The sequence below is a fragment of the Thamnophis elegans genome, chromosome 13, assembly GCF_009769535.1.
Source record: "Thamnophis elegans isolate rThaEle1 chromosome 13, rThaEle1.pri, whole genome shotgun sequence".
NCBI lineage: Eukaryota > Metazoa > Chordata > Lepidosauria > Squamata > Colubridae > Thamnophis > Thamnophis elegans.
The window spans coordinates 39,712,263-39,732,547 of record NC_045553.1 but is presented as its reverse complement, the minus strand read 5'-3'; the positions used below and the strand labels follow the sequence as shown (position 1 = coordinate 39,732,547).

The 20,285-nt window shown below is 43.0% G+C and overlaps 1 protein-coding gene across 1 annotated transcript in view; it reads left to right on the top strand.

Annotated features, from left to right (window-relative positions):
• The window catches only part of ETS1 (ETS proto-oncogene 1, transcription factor), a 121,297-nt gene that overhangs the window by 4,266 nt on the left and 96,746 nt on the right, over window positions 1–20,285 (top strand). Inside the window, exons 2-3 of the mRNA XM_032230109.1 lie at window positions 8,943–9,025; window positions 20,124–20,268. Of these exons, the coding sequence (XP_032086000.1) occupies window positions 8,957–9,025; window positions 20,124–20,268 (214 nt within the window). The 5' untranslated portion in view covers window positions 8,943–8,956. The remainder of the gene's footprint in view (window positions 1–8,942; window positions 9,026–20,123; window positions 20,269–20,285) is intronic.

Here is a 20,285-nt window from a genome sequence, read left to right as displayed (position 1 = left end):
TGAGTTTGATGCCAATTCTGTGGCCTTTCTTTCTTTCTTTCTTTCTTTCTTTCTTTCTTTCTTTCTTTCTTTTTCTTTCTTTCCTTCCTTCCTTCCTTCCTTCCTTCTTTCTTTCTTTCTTTTTCTTTTCCTCTCCCCTATCTTTTAGTTGGATCATTTTTTGTATTTTTGGTGGTCTGTGAAATTTGGCTCTCTTTGTTCGGAGGTGACCAATATTCCTCAGTGGCAGCTGCTTCTTGCTTTTGTGTGCTCTGGGTGCAGGTTGGTGGAAAACCTCTGTGTCATGAGGCCAGGCATAAGGGAAATGTCATAATTGTCATCATTTACAACGTACAGCGTTTTGGGGCTCCAGATTTTTGAGATGACATTTCATCACCATTCACAAGCTGAACTGAAACGTAAAATATATTCGTACACGGAATGAAGCTAAACTTGCAAACTTAAATAAATAAGTAATAAAATTAAAATTCAATAAATGACATAAATAACTCTTCACTGAGTTTCAGATTCATAAAGGTGGTGTCAAACGAGGCTGCAAGGCCATACAAACAAAGTATAGAGTGTGAAGTATATATTCAATATTGTTTTTCTTTTTAAAAATTTTGTTTTGTAAAAAAGAAAAATTAAGTTTTTCCTGTTCCTGCCCCTTTGAATTTTATGGGCCCTGGAACAATGTACTGGCTGCAACTCCTTTCCTCAGGCCTGGTGAGGTCTTTAAAAATCCACACCAAATTAATGGGGCTGGAAAAACTGCATGGATGGCTAGAGATATTGAACAAAGAACATAGAATATGCCATCATAAAGGAAGACAAAACTTATATTCCAGTTTTAGGATGCTTAGCAGGAACTGGTATGAGAATCAAGAGATTGCTGGTTCGTTTTTTCCCCTTGGTGCTTCAAGCTGAAGTCTGAAAACAATTGTCCTTGGTATTCCTACCTGTAAAAATAGGATCAGAAGTTGGGAATAAAGGCACTCTATCTTAACTTTTTAAAATTAGATAGTGTTTGTAGGCACGCACTGTCCTATGTGGTGGTGTTAGTTGCAAAGTCGTATCTGACCCATCATGATCCCATGGTCAACGTTCCTCCAGGCTTTCCTGTCCTCTACCATCCCCTGGAGTCCATTTATGCTCACACCTACTGCTTCGGTGACTCCATCCAGCCACCTCATTCTCTGTCGTCCCCTTCTTCTTCTGCCCTCCATCGTTCCCAGCATGAGGCTCTTCTCCAGGGAGTCCTTCCTTCTCATTAGGTGGCCAAAGTCTTTGAGTTTCCTCTTCAGGATCTGGCCTTCTAAAGAGCAGTCAGGGTTGATCTCCTCTAGGACTGACCGGTTTGATCACCTTGCAGTCCAAGGGACTCGCAGGAGTTTTCTCCAGCACCATCGCTCAAAGGCCTCAATCCTTTGGTGCTCAGCCTTCCTTATGATCCAACTTTTACAGCCATCCATTGCAACTGGGAAAACCATAGCCTTGACTATACCCACTTTTGTTGGCAGGGTGATGTCTCTGCTTTTTAGTGTGCTCTCTAGATTTGCCATAGCTTTCCTATGTGTACCTTTTCCTGTGTAGTACTATGCGTAAGGATTTGCAAAATTATTTTGGTGCAGTTAAAAGTGTTTCTTTTAAATTAAAAAAAAATCATGACTTGGTCCTCAGCTATGGTTACTTTTCCAAAGCCACCAGTATTTGCTCGGTGAAACATTTTTAATCGCCCATTCATTTATTCCTTGCTAGATTTTATCTCAAAAATTTCTCCGGGAGCCAATGTGGCATATATCTCATTCCTGTATCTAAGCTTAACTTACGAAATAGCTTCAGTTTTGTTTAGGGAGACCAAACCAGGAAGTCAATGGCACAGGAAGGCTAAGGCAATTTTTTTATTGAGTTTGGCTACAATAAAAGTATGTTTCAACCCTGATAGTGCCATAGTTTCTCCTGTTGGAAGAAATGTCCTTCTGGGTTCAGTTCCAAGTGGGGGGAAAAGACACTGGAAACATGGAGGCTGCTTGGAAAGATGGTTTTAATGGTGGACAGGACCACATGGTTTGAGGTCCTGGGGAAAAAGGTGATCACATGCTTCCAGATGTTGTGTGAAGAAGAGAAAAGAGGGGGAAAAGGGTCTTGCTGAGAGTTCCTGAGGTTTTCTATACATTCTGTTTGGCCCCATCTCTCTGTTTCCTGTTCCTGTGTAAGAAATGTATTCTGATTGGTTGTCAGACTCCCAGGGGTGGGGTGTCTTAGCTACCGTAGTAGGTTGTGTGTCTTTTGAGTCCCAAGCTTGGTTGAGCATGGTTTCTTCCCAGGTGCCCTGTCATGTCTTAATCCCATCACCCTGGACCTGAAGCGTGAGGATCTTTGTTATGTAGAATAGACTGGCCCAGGTCTTTTAATGGCCCATTGACAAAGGTGTGGTCTATAAAGAGTGAGTCCTCCCTAAAAACACGTTTCTCCATTTCTCATCCAGGAAAATATAATATTTTGCCTTTTCAATATTTCCCAGGATATTTCATTTTTCTAGGAGGGGGGTGGGGTTTGCTAACTTCTTACACTCCAAACTCTGATACTCCATGAATCAGGGAGCTACTTCTGAATGTGACCTCATTGTTTGGGACTTAAAAATGTTTCAGCCCTTTTGCCTGGGTGAAGGTTCCTGTAGGTAGGCACAACTGAGAGAGATAACGTCTATGACTCATGGTGGGCTTAAACATTGATTGCTCTGTTTTTAATTGAATACCCTAAATGAGGGATGTCCAACCTTGTCAAGTTTAAGACTTGTGGACTTCAATTTGCAGAATTCTGCAGCCAGCGGACTGGGGAATTCTGGGAGTTGAAGTCCATAAGTCTTAAACTTGCCAAGGTTTTGAGCCCTGCCCTAAATCAGTATGATATCATAATTGCAGATAATGCTGCGATTCTTAGAAAACAACAACAACAAGAACAATAACAAAAACCCTGCAGAATTTACTAAAATGGTAGATAGGGCTCTAGAGTTCAGTTTCAATGGAAAGTGTTAAAGAACCGGTTCACTGACAAATGCGCGCCCGACAAAACCGCGGTGACAAAACCGCGAGGTCGATATCGCGCCCAGAGAAGGGCGCCGATAAATGCGTGCTGACGAAAGCGCGCCATCAACAAACAACGCGAAAACAATGTAATAACCCTAACCCTAACCCTAACCCTAACCCTAACCCTAACCCTAACCCTAACCCTAACCCTAACCCTAACCCTAACCCTAACCCTAACCCTAACCCTAACCCTAACCCTAACCCTTACCTTAACCCTAATCGCGCTTTTGTGGGCACGGTTTTGTCAGCGCTCTTTTGTGGGAGCGCTTTCGACATCACAGTTTTCTCGCCACGGTTTTGTCGCCGCACTTTTGTCGTGCACGCATTTGATGGGTCACGTAAAGAACCATGCAAATAACAGTTTTAGAGAGGGAATATGCAGAAGGGGGCATGGGCCAACTGGCCACAAATTGTGTTTAGCTATCTCGTTATGATTCACCATGTCTACCAATTAGAAATAGTGGTAGTAGTGCACCCCGTTTGGCTATTCTTGTCTCCTGTCTGACCGACAATCAGCAAAGGTTTCAGAATGAGCAGTGCTCAGCCTCACCAGATCTTCCGAATCTGACACTTCTGTGGTGTGGTGTGAAGCTCAAGTTGTAAATAGCAATAGCAATAGCAGTTAGACTTATATACCGCTTCATAGGGCTTTCAGCCCTCTCTAAGCGGTTTACAGAGTCAGCATATTGCCCCCACAGTCTGGGTCCTCATTTCATCCACCTCGGAAGGATGGAAGGCTGAGTCAACCTTGAGCCGGTGAGATTAGAACCGCTGAACTGCAGATAACAGTCAGCTGAAGTGGCCTGCAGTACTGCACTCTAACCACTGCGCCACCTCGGCTCTGAAGGGTGTATGGCTCTTGCATCAGAGGTGTGTTGCTCCTGGTTCGGCCCAGATCAGGCGAACTGGTAGTAGCCGCGGTGGGAGGCTCCGCCCAGATGCGCAGAAGTGTCACGCACAGGAGTGCCCCTGAACCGGTAGTAAAAAAAATTGGCAACCCGCCACTATCTTGCACGCCAGGTGTGAACTAGACTTGTTGTGAGTCAAACAGGGAACCTTTTTTGTGGGGGTGCAGACTGGATTTCCCAAACAAAACCATCCATTGTTTCAGAAAGTGTATCAACACAGCAGACCTGTTACTCATAATTTAGTTTATTAATTTATTATTTGCAATTGGATCAATTTTGCAGAGACTTCAGATATTCTCCCTTCAATTTGGAATTTTGACAAGTTTCTAAACTTCTTTTTTTTTAAATTTTTTATTTCTCATATATACATTCACAATTATATGATCTCATAACTGTTATTAATAATATGTATTTGTAACAATTTTTCTCCCCTACAGTTGACAATATACTTGAAATTGCTTTCTTACCATCCCATAAACCCATTTTATCTTACAACAATCCTACTTCCTCTTCCTTCCTTCCCTCCTACCTTCCCTGCTTTCTTCTCTCCTTCCCTCCTTCCTTCCCTCCTTTCATCTCTCCTTCTCTCTAAACTTCTAAACTTTCTAAACTTCATCGATGTTCATAACATCCTTATTGAGAGCCGTGGTGGCACAGTGGTTAGAAGGCAGTATTGCAGGACTAAATAATCAAGGACTATCTGTATGTCTGCTCTTGAACTTGAAGCCACGGGGTGTATGAGAGATATATACATGCATGAATTAAAGATAGTGGATGGGCCAACGACAAAATGCTTCAGTTAAAATATCCGAGCCTTTCAATTTGTGATTTCCGTTTTCCGTGGCCTATTGTTCCACGTTTTTGTGGTTTCATTCTCAATGACAGGAACTTCAACCATTTAACCCATATCAGAGGAGTCTCAGGCCCTTAATTTAGATGACCACTTCCCCCCACCCTTTTCCTGGTAGGAGGAATATTGCTTCCAATTTATTTTAAGGGATGCTGGCACTTACTCTTCTGCCAGCTGCTTCGTATCCCAAGCAGCTGAAAGAATCTCTGTAAACATTTGTAATAATGATAATAAATTACCCTTGGCTTCACCCTTGAACTTCTTCCTTCTCTTCATGGTTTCAGTTTTTCAAGACAAAAGCCCCACCCTAACCCACTCCTGTTTTCTCCCAAGTAAAGCATCTTAGATATGGTATATAAGTTGAAATGATGAAAATATATTAATATATTCATAAATAATGCCCAGTAGGATAGTTTAAGCTTGTAGAACCATCTGCAATGCTATTCAAACCCTCTGTTTGTAGTGTGACTTAGCCAGGTTGAAATTATCAGAGGACCAGATAGCTACAAGGATCAATCTTTGTAAACAGTTTCAGTGTAAACATGTGCTATGATTTTATTGTCAGCAGTCTTATGACTAGTTGCATTAATGGAGGGATAAATTCAAGACCAAGTGAGGGACTAATACCACTCTATAAAGCCCTAGTAAAACCACACCTAGAGTACTGCATCCAGTTTTGGTCACCACACTACAAAAAAAGATGTTGAGACTCTATAAAGAATGCAGAGAAAAGCAACCAGGATGATTAGGGGACTGGAGACTAAAACATATGAAGAAGGGTTACAGGAACTGGGCATGGCTACTCTAGTGAAGAGAAGGACCAGGAGAGACATGATAGCAGTCTTCCAATATTTGAGGGGCTGCCACAGAGAGGAGGGGGTCAAGCTATTCTCCAAAGCACCTGAAGGCCAGACAAAGAATAATAGATGGAAACTGATCGAGGAGAGATTCAACCTAGAAATAAGGAGGAACTTTCTGACAGTGAGAACAACCAACCAATGGAACAGAAGTTCCCTTTGGAAGTTGTGGGAGCTTCATCACCGGAGGCTTTCAAGAAGAGATTGGACTGCCATGTATCAGAAATGGTGTAGGGTTCCTGCTTGAGCGGAGGGTTGGACTAGATGAACTACAAGATCCCTTCCAACTCTGTTAATCTGTTGTTAAATCTGTTAAATATGTTAGTTGGATTCCTGCCTTCATGATCACCTTGAGAGCCCTGGTTATATGATTAATGAAAAGAATGCTTACCTTTGTGAGATCAATCAGATATTCATTTTCGATTCATTTCTATAACAGAAGATTAGGAAAAACCCTTCTTTCCGTAATGTATTTGTTAAATTTATATACAGCCTATTTTACTGTTGGAGGCAATAGGCAATTTAATAACATTATGGAGCTTGAGAAATAGCAGAGTCAATGAATGACTTACAAATTGATTGTCTGAAATACTATGAACTAATCTAGTCCTGTTTTGGGTGAGAAATAGATGGGACAAATATAACAATACAACTTTATTTGTCCACTCTGTTTAAAGAATGGCTAATAACCAAAGTTGTCTCGATAGGGTAATCAGTGAAAAGACTATATGAAAAGAATATAATCCAAGCAATTAAAGGAACAGAGCATATAGAAACTAATAAAACCATCAGCCACACCTAATAAAAACAAAAGCAACAACATCAATAAAGATTAAAACAGGGGGAAGATCTAAACAATTAATGTCCTCTTCTCCAAGTTCCTAAATGTCTGGGAAATTAGGGGAAAATGTGATATATCTATATATATATGTGTGTGTGTGTGTGTGTGTACACCAGGGGTGGGTTTCTCACCCCGTTCCAACCGGTTCGGTTGGAACGGGGCCGGCGGCGTCCTCGTGCACGCGCGCGGCGCACGCATGCGTATTAGCGTCTGTGCGATGCTCCAGCTGCTCCTGGAGGATCGCACAGGCGCTGTATGCGTCCTGCGCATGCGTGGAAGCGCAGAACTCGTCAAAACCGGGTAAGGAGCGCGGGCGGGCGGGTGGGCCAGTCGCCGTTCCCGGAAGTTACTTACTTCCGGGTTCGCCGACCAACCGGTTCGCAGGGACCACCGCGAACCGGTTGAAACCCACCCCTGGTGTACACGTACATATGTACAAACAGAGACATACACACAAAGACACACACACAGACACACATGTATATATATGTGTGTGTGTGTGTGTGTGTGTATGTATGTATGTATGTATGTATGTATGTATGTATAAAGTATATACTAGCACATGTTTCTGAAAAGACAGTTGGAGGATTCCTGGAAGCGCTATCTGAAGTATGGGAACAATCTTGTTGTCAATACACATCTTGATTTTCCATGCAGATTAAAGGATTAATTCACACATTCATGGGCATCTGTGCATCAGTTTCTCCAGTGGCTCTTGCAAATTCAGTTCAAAGGAGTAAAGATAACACAAAGCACAATATAGTCCACAAGCTCTTCCACATGTCGTTGTTCATTTTCTGTAATCCTTCCAACAAAAACTGAAGATCACCTTCAAATGCCTTGCCTTCCCCTGCATATGGAGTGCTGTGAGGTTGCTGAGAATGCCATGAATTTTCTTTCCTAAACTTTGTGCATTGTGCGTCTTTAAGAGGCAGTGTAAGATTGGCACATTTTTTTTCATCCCTGGTGGCAATGCTTAATGAGCCAAAAAAAAAAAAAATTGGTTGAAGATTTTTTTTTTTGATGACATGGAGAAAATTGCTCACAAATTTTTAAAATGCACCTCTCAGTACATTAGAATTGTAATGCTAACAACAAATATTCCATTTGCATTGAAGATGAAGGCAATGGATGTTATTGGATGTTTTATTCTTCTGAATAATTGTGTTCAATTCTTGGAAACTGCCTGGACAAGTCCCTGCCGTTTTCTTGGCAAGGTTTTTCAGAAGTGGTTTGCCTTTTTCCGGCTAAGATAAATCTGAGACAGATTCAAAGTCAACCAGCTGTCATGCCGAGGGTGGGATTAAAACTCAGTCTCCTAGTTTCTAGCCTGATGCCTTAACTGCTATACCAAACTCACTTCAAGTGTAAATAGCATGAGAAATTGAATTGCAGAATTAATTCAGCAACAAAAATATTTGACATGTTCTACAATTAAGAATATACACCATTTATCAGTTGTATTAAAACAGGTTTTTTTTCCTGATAAAAAGTTCCCATTTCCAGGACCCTGGTATTTGCAGGGACAGAGAATTCCAACTGGCTTCAGTGTGCAGTGAGATAATAGAATAGAACAGAATATAGAACAAAATAGAATATAGAATAGAATAGAATATAGAAGAGAAGAGAATATAGAAGAGAAGAGAATATAGAAGAAAATAGAATATAGAATAGAATAGAATATAGAATAGAATAGAATAGAATAGAATATAGAAGAGAATATAGAATATAATAGAATATAGAATAGAATAAAATATAGAATAGAAGAGAATATAGAAGAGAATATAGAAGAGAATAGAATCTAGAATAGAATGGAATAGAATAGAATCTAGAATAGAATAGAATCTAGAATAGAATCTAGAATAGAAAACAATCTAGAATAGAATATAGAAAATAGAATAGAATAGAATCTAGAATAGAATGGAATAGAAGAGAATATAGAAGAGAATAGAATAGAATATAGAAGAGAAAACAATATAGAATAGAATATAGAAAATAGAATAGAATAGAATCTAGAATAGAATGGAATGGAATAGAATAGAATATAGAGAACAGAATATAGAGAATAGAATAATAAGAATAAGAGGCCTTCTGGTCCAACCCCCTGCTTAGGCAGGAAGCCCTCTAGCATTTCAGACCAATGGTTGTCCAATCTCTTCTTAAAAATTTCCAGTGCTGGAGCATTCACAACTTTTGGAGCCAAGTTGTTCCACTGATTAACTGTCAGGGAATTTATTCTTAGTTCTAGGTTGCTTCCATTTTAGCCCTATTGTCCAATTCCGAGTTGGGTAGACCTTGGCACGCCTCAAAGGTCTGACAATGGGGAATCCATCAATCCAGATGGATGTTTTTGCTTTTAGGGATTCACATTGATCCTCTAGGCAACTATTTAACAAGCCCCTTTCTCCATTTCTGCAGGTGTCCTGGAAACAATGAGTTACTACGTGGATACAGCTATTGGGAATCAGCCTCATTACCCCCTGCCTCGTCCTCTGATGATGGTAAGGACATCGTTTGGCTTAATCATGGAGACATAAAGGAAGCTATGTATGCCTGTTGCAACTGAAGTCAGCTCCGGCAGGCTAGTCTGAAATTCATTTTTGCTGGGAGTTTTGCAGCCTACACAGACTTGCCTCATCCAAGCCCAGTCATCCAGGGAGAGAGTCTTAAGGATTGAAGAAACTCAGAAACATAGCAAGGCCAAAATAAAATACCTGTGAAGTCCTTGGTGCTCTCTGAGCTTGGTTACTAGCTTTCAATCTTTGCACGATGTCACCTACTTGGATAATGAAAGTTCAGAGAGTAGCAAGGACTAAGGTCAGGGGTGGCAGCAACGGGTTTGCTGCTCTGTTGCTGGGTGGACGTGGCCATGGTGGGTGTGGCCTAGTTGGCCTCCTGCACCACGGCAGGGAGGTTTGCTCTCCCCAGGCTCTGTAGGCTTTCCTCGAGCCTCCGGGAAGGTGAAAGCTGCTTCCCTCGGGCTTTGGAGGCCCCCCCGAGGCTGGAAACAGGCCACTTCCAGACTTCTGGTAGGCTAGTTTTTCCCCCTCCCTCCGTGCAGACCCTGCACTTACCCGGCCTGAAGAACGGGCTGTATGGAGACTCCTGGGTGGGCGTGGCCAGCCAGAGGCGGCATTTGGGGGTTCGCCGAACTGGGCAGTATCCAAGCTAGAGGACCACCCAAACTCGTGTGAACCCCCAGCAGCCCACCCTTGACAGAGGTACAGATACAGGGGTGGGTTCCTGCCAGTTCTAACCTCTTCTATAGAAAAGGTTTCACAAATCTACTGTGCCATTTAGAACCGGTTCCAGACCCCCCCTCACCCGTCCATACATCATCAAGATGAAGAGCGAGAGGAGGAATTCTGGGAGTTGAAGTCCACAAGTCTTAAAGCTGTTAAGTTTGAACACCCCTGGATTTTTTTTCTAAAGGGTTAGGGGTGCAAAGGTCTTGTAACCTGACAGCTTTAAGACTTGCACACTTCAATGCCAGAGTTCCTAAGCCAACATTTTGGTTGCTAAGCAAGAGCGTTGTTAAGTGAGTTTCACCACATTTTATAAGTTGGCCACGCCCACCCAGTCACATGGCTGGTAAGCCACTCCCACCTGGTCACATGGCCGGCAATCCACAAAGCAGGCCATACCTACAGAAGAGGTTCTAAAAAAATTGAAACCTACCACTGTACAGATAGTTTCTTTTATTGAATAAAATTACCTACAGTACACAGATATCTGATGTTGTAAAAATCATATGTTCTATCTCTCTTAAAAAAATCTCTGCTTCATTCTTTGCATTTCCATATTATTAGCCTCAGGGGTCTCTGTGCGATAAGCTAAAAACCGATGTGATGGCAGGAGTCAGCCAAGGGATTTTCCTGAAAATTCATTAAAAGAGAATTCAAGGAAAAGTTTATAGAAGATAAAAGGAAGCAGGGAAGCATACAAAGTAAATACTTAAAAGAGAACTAACGTGGATGTCAAAACAGCCATTCAGGGTACTGAAGCAAGAATGCTTTATACCCCCAAATGTGGGAAAGATACACTAATTCCCACAATGGAAGAATGTCTGGAAAAACTCCTGGAACTAGCGGAGATGGCAAAAATCAATTGCTTTAATCAAAGAAAAGAATACATCCCATTTCCTTTCTACTTGGAAATGGCGTATAGATGCTTTGTGCTTGAGACAGGGGGAAAAAAATAAAATTCTGATTTGCGGATTTGCAGATTGGATCAGGTTGTTGTTATAGAAATAGTTAAAATACGCTAAGTATGCAAGATAAGGAGGGGGATGCTCAGTGTTTAAAGAGGTTGAGTTTGTCAGCCCGGGTTTGAGACTCTGCACATCGGGGTGAGCTCCAGAGGTGGTATTCAGTAGTTTATGACCAGTTCTGGAGAATTGGTAGCGGAAATTTTGAGTAGTTCAGAGAACTGGTAAATACCACCTCTGACTGGCCCCGCCTCCATCTATTCTCTGCCTCCCAAATTTCAGCTAGAGGAAATGGAGATTTTGTAGTAATATTCCCCTGGAGTGGGGTGGGAATGGAGATTTTACAGTATTCTTCCCCTGCCACGCCCACCAACCATGCCCACCAAGTCACCCCCACAGAACTGGTAGTAGAATCCCACCACTGGTGAGCTTCCCTTACTTGCTCCAGCACCTGCCCACCTAGCAAACAAATGCAAATAGATGAATAGGTACCATTTTGGTGGGAAGGTAGCAGAATTCCATGTGGCTTTGGTGTGCAGCCATGCTGGCCACATGACCATGGAAGTGTCTTTGGCGATGCTGGTTCCCTTGGCTAAGAAATGGAGATGAACAGCACCCCCTAGAGTTGGACATGATTGACAGGGAAACGTTTACCATCTTTAATGCAAAAAGTTGAGGATGCAGTGTTATTGTCTTTATTCTATTGCATTGAAAAAAGCTGGAAGCTAAAGTTTCCCTTCCCCCACCTTCACTTCTCCTTTTTCTTTCTCTTTTTCATGTTTTATTTATATAACATCCAATTTTCATTGTACAGTGTGTATTCTGAGTACAATTGTCCTTAAATAATCATATTATACATCTTTGTTGTTATAATTCCTCACCCTCAATAATATAATAACATAAAGATATAATAACATTAATATTTAACATTTGACATCATCTTCTTTAACACCTGTCCTCTTTATCATTTCCTCCAACTGTATCTCCTCCTTTCTAACTTACAAAACAGTACAATAGCAGAGTTGGAAGGAACCTTGGAGGTCTTCTAGTCCAACCCCCTGCCTAGGTAGGAAACCCTATACCGTTTCGGACAAATGGCTATCCAACATCTTTTTAAAGACTTCCAGTGTTGGAGAATTCATAACTTCTGGTGGCAAGCTGTTCCACTGATTAATTATTCTAACTGTCAGGAAATTTCTAACTTCTATCATTTAGCCATGGATAAAATATGTCCCATATCAAAAAGTATTCAGCTTCTCCTTCATCCTTAATAGCAAGCGTTAATCTATCCATTCCTGCACAGTCTAGTATTTTCTTGATCACATTCCCTTCAGACGGGATCTCATCATCTTTCCATCATTGTGCAAATACAATTCTAGTTGCAATTAAAATGTGCAGGATCAAATATTTGGTCTTTTTATCATACATTTCAGGTAGGATGCCCAACAAAAATATCTCTGGTTTCAAATCCATGTATTGTTTTATCATTTTCCCCCAGCCATGTATGTATTTTCGCCCAATATTTTCTTGCTTTGGGGCATACTCTCTACTCCGTTTTCCCTTTCCCGCTTTCCCAGTATCTTTATTTTCCCTTCTATTTTATATTTTGATGCATTTAGTAAAATTAGATATAAAAATGCAGCCATGAGGAGCTCACTCAAACGCGTTTGAGAATAGGAAGGGGCACAGATTAGTTGACCATCTATGGAGCAGTATCAAAAAGGAAACGATTGCGAATGGGAGGAGCAAATACATAAATGAAGCCAGGGCATCAGAAAGCGGAGGGGATGGGAAGGAAGTTCCTCTTCCTGTTATCCCAAAGTATTAGCAGGCTCAGCAGATACGCTGCCAATGAGAGACGTTCCCTTCGGTCTAAGCAAGGAACCTTTGTCACAAAAGAAATATCCCTGCTGGGATTGCATTTCCTCTGAATTCATTTAAGTTTGGGGATTATTTCTTAGAAAAGCTGGGCTTCTCTGCTGTCAGAGAAGGCAGCAGCCGTTGACATCGGACTCCCCAGAGGTGCTTCTTCAAAAGGCAACTGGAATTTGTGTTTCTTTGAAGATGTTTCGCTTCTCATCCGAGAAGCTTCTTCGGTTCTGACAGAATGGTAGAGAATGGAAGGAGGTGTGTGCCTTGTATTGTATTGTATTTTATTATTTGTATGCCGCCCTTCTCCGGGAGGACTCAGGGCAGCGAACAATTCAAGGGGGAAAAAAAGGGGGAACATAAAAGACAAAATACAAGTAATAAAAGTAGACAACAGTCACACAACCATACATGTCGAGAGGGGAAGGAACTCATCACCTCCAGGCCTGCCGGCAAAGCCAGGTTTTGACGGCTTTTCGGAAGGCCTGGAGAGAGGTGAGGGTCTGAATCCCTGCGGAGAGTTCATTCCAGAGGGCCGGAGCTGCCACAGAGAAGGCCCTCCCCCGGGTAATAGCCAGGTGGCATTGGCTGGTAGATGGCACCCGGAGGAGGCCTTGCAGTCACCTGGTGGTTAGCACTCTCTCTGAGAGTCCTTGAGGCCCCTTGGAGGTTCAGCTCCTCCAGGCTCACCTGAATAGTGCAAATGAGCGTGAAAACCTCTTGGAACTGCTTGTGTTTTAAACAGGAGATAGGTGGAGTCCAGTGGCGGGTTGCACTTACCTTCGCTACCGGCATGCTGATCACACACCCACATGTTCCATTTGCACGCGTGCCTGACTCGTGCTGCTCACGGGTGCACAATCCCCCACCTCTGCGACAACCAGCTGATTGTCGAGGCTTTTGCAGGCACCCATACTCTGTGCGTGTGTGCAATTTGCCTTTTGTCATAAAAACAGGTATAGAGTGCGGGCGGACCGAAAGAGCGGCCGTACCGGTTCATTCTCAGCTGCTCTGGGGCACTACCGGTTCGGCTGAACCGGGCCGAACCTGGAGCAACGCACCTCTGGTGGACTTCTTTCACTGCCCCTCTGTTGAGAGAGGGCTGTTCAGTTTTAATATACATCAGGGGTCGCCAACCTTTCGGATCTCAGGGACCACTAAATTCATAATTTTAAATCCCGCGCACCACTAATATAATCTGCCTAATGACTGGGTGGGTGGGCGGGCGTGGCTAAGTGGTCTTGTGACTGGGTGGGCGTGACCAACTTGATTTCACTCATGTCAAGGGGCGCCTCACCGGCTTCTACTCGCCCCTCACCTCCCGGCTACTCCTCACCTCCCTCCCCAGGTTCCTTAAGGCCCAATAGGAAGCAGTTGTTGGAACTAAGCAGCCACCATGGGAAAGAGTTGGCAAAACAGCTGGCTCGGTTCAAATTGGAACTGACTGAGAAGGAGGCTCAGCAGAAGCACCTCACCGAGGACTATGAGCAAAGGCTTTCCAAGCAGAGGGAAGACTTGTGGGAGTGCAAGTCCAGGTACCGGCACCTGGAGGCTCACTGGGATGAGCTAGTCAGCCAGTTCCAAGCCATGATGCATTCCCACTGGAACAAGGCCCTCCAGCTCTTTGCCACCAGGAGCAATTCCCTTCCACCTTTGCACAAAGCCCCATACCAGGAGGCTGAAACAGACCCCAAGTCGGAATTTATGCCCCCCCCTTGACCAAAGATCCTGAATGAAGATACTCTCTGCAGCAACACAAATGTTCATTGCACATATCCGGCCCAGGGGGCGTAGTTTGAGGACCCTTGATTTAGTGCAATTTAAAAAATGCAAATAATTTTTCTGCAGACTACCAAGATTTTCTCATGGGCAACCAGTGGTCCACGGACCACCGGTTGGTGACTGCCGATATAGATGGCTTCTTTGACCCCTCTTTCAGATCAGCGGTCCTCTCTGTCCAGAATGTGGTCTGAGAATCTCCATAGACATTGGCACAGGGTGTTTCATAGGAAGTTTATTTATTATCGTCTGGATCCGTGCATCACAGGGAGACATCCTGTTGCTTAATTTCATTTAGTTTAGGATAAAACTCAGCCATTGTTTGCCACCTGGTAAAGTCAGGTTAGGATTCAGAAGGAAGTAAATTGAATCAATGGTGCCTCATTTGATAAATCAAAGAAATTGCCGTTTAGGATTATGCCTGTGTCCAATCAGTCTTCGAAACGGCTGTAATCCTGAATCAACTTTTGGCAGATATGGAGTTTCTTTATTAAATAATATCACATTCAAACTCACAATACTGTGAGCCAGCCCAGTTGTTCAAATGAGGCACACTATCTTCTCTGAAATGATGGTCGCGGAAACCAAATCTTCGGGGACGTCACTCTGATGCCCCTGTTTCGCAATCCTGTTTATGTTAAGATCTGTGGACTTCAATTCCCAGAATTCCCCAATCAGCTGTGGGGGAGGGAGGCCTTGTCTTATTAAAGCTGTTCATGTAATTTCTTAGTACCCTGAAGGGGTCACCCCTCACCCCAGAGTAAGGGGTGTGCATGCTGGCCAGCTGACTTTCGCTTTCTTTTGAGGCCGTTTTTCACCCTCCAGAGCCTTCAGGGGCCTTCAGGAGGCTTCCCTGAAGGCTCTGAGGGCCAAAAATCAACCCTACGAGCAAACCAGAAGTGACTTCCAGTTTGTCCGTAGGGCCAGTTTTTGCCCTCCGGAACCTTCAGGGAAGCCTCCTGAAGGCCCCTGAAGGCTGTGTTGGTCGAAAATGGGAAAAACTGGAAGTCACAATTCCTGAACTTCCTGGTTCCCCGTAGGTCCTTTTTTTCGCTCTCCAGAACCTTCAGGAAAGCTCCTGAGGCCTCTGGAGGGCATCTGGGGAGGCTTTTTTCTAGAAAGCCTCTGGAGCCTGGGGTGGCAGGGATGGGGTGGGGTGGGCGGGGACCAGTGGTGGGTTTCAAAAATTGTTCGAACCTACTCTGTGGGTGTGGCCTCCTTTGTGGGAGTGGCTTGCCGCCCATGTGACCGGATATGAAGATGCCGACGACACTTGTCAGAACCACCTTAAATTACCTCACACACAGCCCTGGCATGCATAAGAATATGATGTCAACTTGTTTTTTAAAAGGCATCTTTGGTTTGCGTTAAAACAACTTCAACACACGCAATGTTCTGATTGCACCACAAACGCAGGAGTCATCCTTACCTTTCACAGAGGCACTGAGTTTTATAAATAGGAGCATGAGAGTGTAGAATAATCATATCCAAGGACCAGTGGTGGGTTTCAAAAAATTTTGGAACCTCTTCTGTAGGTGTGGCCTGCTTTCCGGGTCCACTGGTGGAACCTCTTCTAACCGGTTCGGTAGATTTGACGAACCGGTTCTACCGAATAGGTGCGAACTGGTAGGAACCCACCTCTGGCGGGGACCCATTGGTGGCTTCTGAAGGATCCTTCATCTTTCCAAAGATACAAGCAGTGACATTCTTCTTGCATTATCCCTCTGTGAAATTGTATGGATTGGATCATAATAATTTACATACAGTTTGGCATGTATAGGTTGTACTTGCATCGGGCTAACGGGGTATAAAGGTTGGATAGAAGGAGTTTTCATTTCAGTATGGGTTAATTGTATCTAAGCTTCAATAAAAAGTCTGGCAATTTTTTCCCTTAGAAGTTCTGAAGACCTGGAGAGCTATAGATGGTCAGCATTCCTTTACCCTGGGAATGTGGTAATTGATCCAGAGAAAAGGGAAGTTCATACCTTGTGGCTACAGGGTTTGATCTTAATAACTTCTGAAATCAAAGGAAGATAACCCTGCATGGACATACTTTTGTAATCATTATCCAGAGTTGAAGTAATAACTTTTGGCATTCTGAGCCATGCATTCCCTTGCAGTATCTTTCTTGGCCCATTACTGAGAGAAATTGCTTGATTTTCAGGCACCCATTGTGAAAAGTCTGTCTGTCTGTCTACCTTCATTTTAAAATGAAAAAGAGAAATAGAGATGTCCTTGACAAAAGAATAGGAATAGGAATAAGAAAGGAAAGAGTAAGGTAGAGCATTGGCTGGGGAATTCTGGGAGTTGAAGTCCGGACATCTTCAAGTTGCCAAGGTTGAGAAACACTGAGGTAGATAATAGAGAATAGAATAGAGAATAGAATAGAGAAGAGGAATAGGAAGAATAGGAATAGAATAGAATAGAAATAATAGGAGTAGAGTAGAGTAGAGTAGAGTAGATTAGACTAGACTAGACTAGACTAGATTGAGTTAAAATTAGAATTAGAATAGAGTAGAATAGAATACTTTATTGGCCAAATGTGATTAGATACAGAAGGAATTTGTTTCCAGTGCCTAAGCTCTTATACAAGCAATAATCATGATTATACGCATAAAATATATTCATCATAAATCATAAGATAACCACAATTAAATCCAATATTTCTTTTGCTAAATGAAACATTGGTTAAGTTTTCTCCCATTTTATGCCCTTTCTTGCCACAGTCAAATCAATATGCACTTCTTAAGTTAGTAACATGGTTGTTTAAATCAGTCTGGTTTCCCTCTTTCACTTTGCTCATCAGAAGGTGGCAAAGGATGATCCCATGACCCAAGGACACTGCAACTGTCATAAATATGAGCCATTGGTCAAGCATCCGAATTTTGATCATGTGACCCCAGGGTGGCTGCCATGATTGTAAATGTGAAAAATGGTCATAAGCAGTAGTGGGATTCCAATAATTTGAACAACCGGTTCTCTGCTCTAATCATTTCTTCCAACAACCAGTTCACCAAACTGCTCAGAAAGTTAACAACCGGTTCTCCCAAAGTGGGGCGAACCGGCTGAATCCCACCACTGGGCTTAAGTCACTTGTTCTCAGTGCCATTGTAACTTTGAATGGTCACTGAATGAACGATTCTGACTCAAGAACTACCTGTATGGAGAAAGAAAATGTGCATTTTAGGGAGAAATGCAAAACTGTAAGGAACGAGGGTAATTTGCTCGTGGAAAGTATGGACATTTAAACTAATAAGTAGAGAATTAATCAGTGGATTTTCAACAAGGGTTTCAACAATGGTTGAAGGAACTGGGTATGTCTAGTTTAATGAAAAGAAAGACCAGGGGTGACGTGATAATAGTATTCCAATATTCCGGGGGCTGCCACAAAGAAGAGGGAGTCAAACTATTCTCCAAAGCATCTGAGGGCAGGACAAGAAGCAGTGGGTGGAAACTAATCAAGGAGAGAAGCAACTTCGAACTAAGGAGGGCAGGACAAGAAGCAATGGGTGGAAACTAATCAAGGAGAGAAGCAACTTCGAACTAAGGAGAAATTTCCTGACAGTTAGAACAGTTAATCAGTGGAACAACTTGCCTCCAGAAACTGTGGGTGCTCCAACACTAGATATTTTAAGAAGAGATTGGACAAGCATTTGACTGAAGTGGTGTAGGGTTTCCTGATTGAGCAGGGGGTTGGACTAGAAGACCTCCAAGGTCCCTTCCAACTCTGACATTCTGTTATTTCCTTCCCCGTTTGACTGGGTCGATAGGCTGATATAATGGGGAAAAGATTGTATCATATGCATTTGTGGCACATCAGAGTTCATCAGACCTTCTAATTTTAATAGTCTCCATTATTAGACCTTCTAATTTTTACTCAGAGTTGTTCCAAGGAATCGGGGCACTGTTGAGGAGACACTGTTCTGTGCCATATTGTGACCAAGTGCCCAGTCACAATTACTCATTCGTGAATGTATGTAGTAGCTTGGATGCAATGTCTTTGTTCAGTAGATGTATTTCAAAGTGACCAGGTCTCTGGAGACCTGAATTGGGTGACTGTAGCTATTGTACCACTCAGTCCTCAATCACACTGAGATTGTTCTACGTGTGGGAATAGGAAATGTTACATCAAAGCCCTTCCAGTTTATCTGCTTTGTCAATTCCGGTTGGTTGGTCTCACACATGATTAACCAAAACTATTATAGGATGAAAGTAGCTGATATTCAGTCCACAGTTCCTTTCCAACTACTATTTTTTAAAGTTCATTTGTTATTCCTGAACTTCAGGATTCCTGTAGGAATTCAACATTGGGACTGTATCAGCTTCTTTTTAAAATAATCAGAATAGAATAGAATAGAATTTTATTATTTGTATGCTGCCCTTCTCCGGGAGGACTTAGGGCGGCGAACAATTCAAGGGGGGAAAAGGGGAACATAAAAAAAAACAAAATACAAATAATAAAAGTAAACAACAGTCGCACAACCATACATGTCGAGAGGGGAGGGAACTCATCACCCCCAGGCCTGCTGACAAAGCCAGGTTTTGACGGCTTTTCGGAAGGCCTGGAGAGAGGTGAGGGTCCGAATCCCTGTGGGGAGTTCATTCCAGAGGGCCGGAGTTGCCACAGAGAAGGCCCTCCCCCGGGTAATAGCCAGGTGGCATTGGCTGGTAGATGGCACCCGGAGGAGGCCAACCCTGTGAGATCTAATGAGTCTGTGGGAGGTAATTGGCAGCAGGCGGTCTCTCAAATCAGCCCTAAGGTAAGAAAGGCAAAACTCTTGGCAATGAGGAATTTCAATAAAACAGATATAGATGCTTGTGTTTTTAATTTAGTATATATCCAGACTCAAATGTTACGTGCAGATGGTGTATTTTAGCACTTAACAATAGTAGGCTTATATACCGCTTCACAGTGTTTTACAGCCCTCTCTAAGTGGTTTACAGAGTCAGCCTCTTGCCCCCAACAATCTGAGACCTCATTTTACCCACCTCGGAAGGATGGAAGGCTGAGTCAACCTTGAGCCAGTGAGATTCAAACTGCCAAATTGCAGGCAGCCGGCAGTCAGCAGAAGTAGCCGGCAGTACTACTCTTTAACCACTGCGCCACCATGGCTCATTTTAGGACTCATTCAGCTTTTCATGACCAAAATATTGTGTCAATCAACAGGTGATGCAATTAATCTGGACAGAAGTGGGAAAAGGGTGTGGTCTTCCTTCCTTCACCCATCACGATAGCATTGATTTTGATGCATTCAGAAAATGCATCCCGTATTTAGTCATAATAAGGAATATGTGTTTTACAAATTGCATTTATATTTATTAGTTTGTCAAACGTGTACAAGATAGCAGGTATAAATATAAATATGGATATAAACAAAAGAAATGAATACAAATAGATGGGGAGAAGTAGGACAGGAACCGTAAGCACGCTGGTGCGCTTATGCACGGCCCCCTTTACGGACCTCTTAGGAATGGGGTGAGGTCCACGGTACACAGTTTAAGGTTGAAGCTGTGGGGGATTTGAGGCTGTAGCAATGGAGTCGGGTAGAGCATTCCAGGCGTTGACCACTCTCTTGCTGAAGTCGTCTTTTCTGCAATCGAGATTTACCTTGAGTTTGTATCGGTTGTTTGCCCGTGTTAACAGAAGTCATAACTGCAGCCGTCCCGTATGTAAATTAAGCAACTTAAACAACCCTTCCACTCCCAAAGTGGACTTCTTAACGTCGTGTTTTGCTTTTGCACAGAGACCTGGGGATGTTGGTTCCTACGAAGACCCCTGGATGAGCTGCGGGTTCCAGTCCAATTGCTACCAGCAGAGGGCGCTCTATTCCCTTTGGGATGAGACGGCAATCCAGGAAGTACCGACTGGTTTAGACTATCACAGCACAGGTAGAAGATAATCCTGT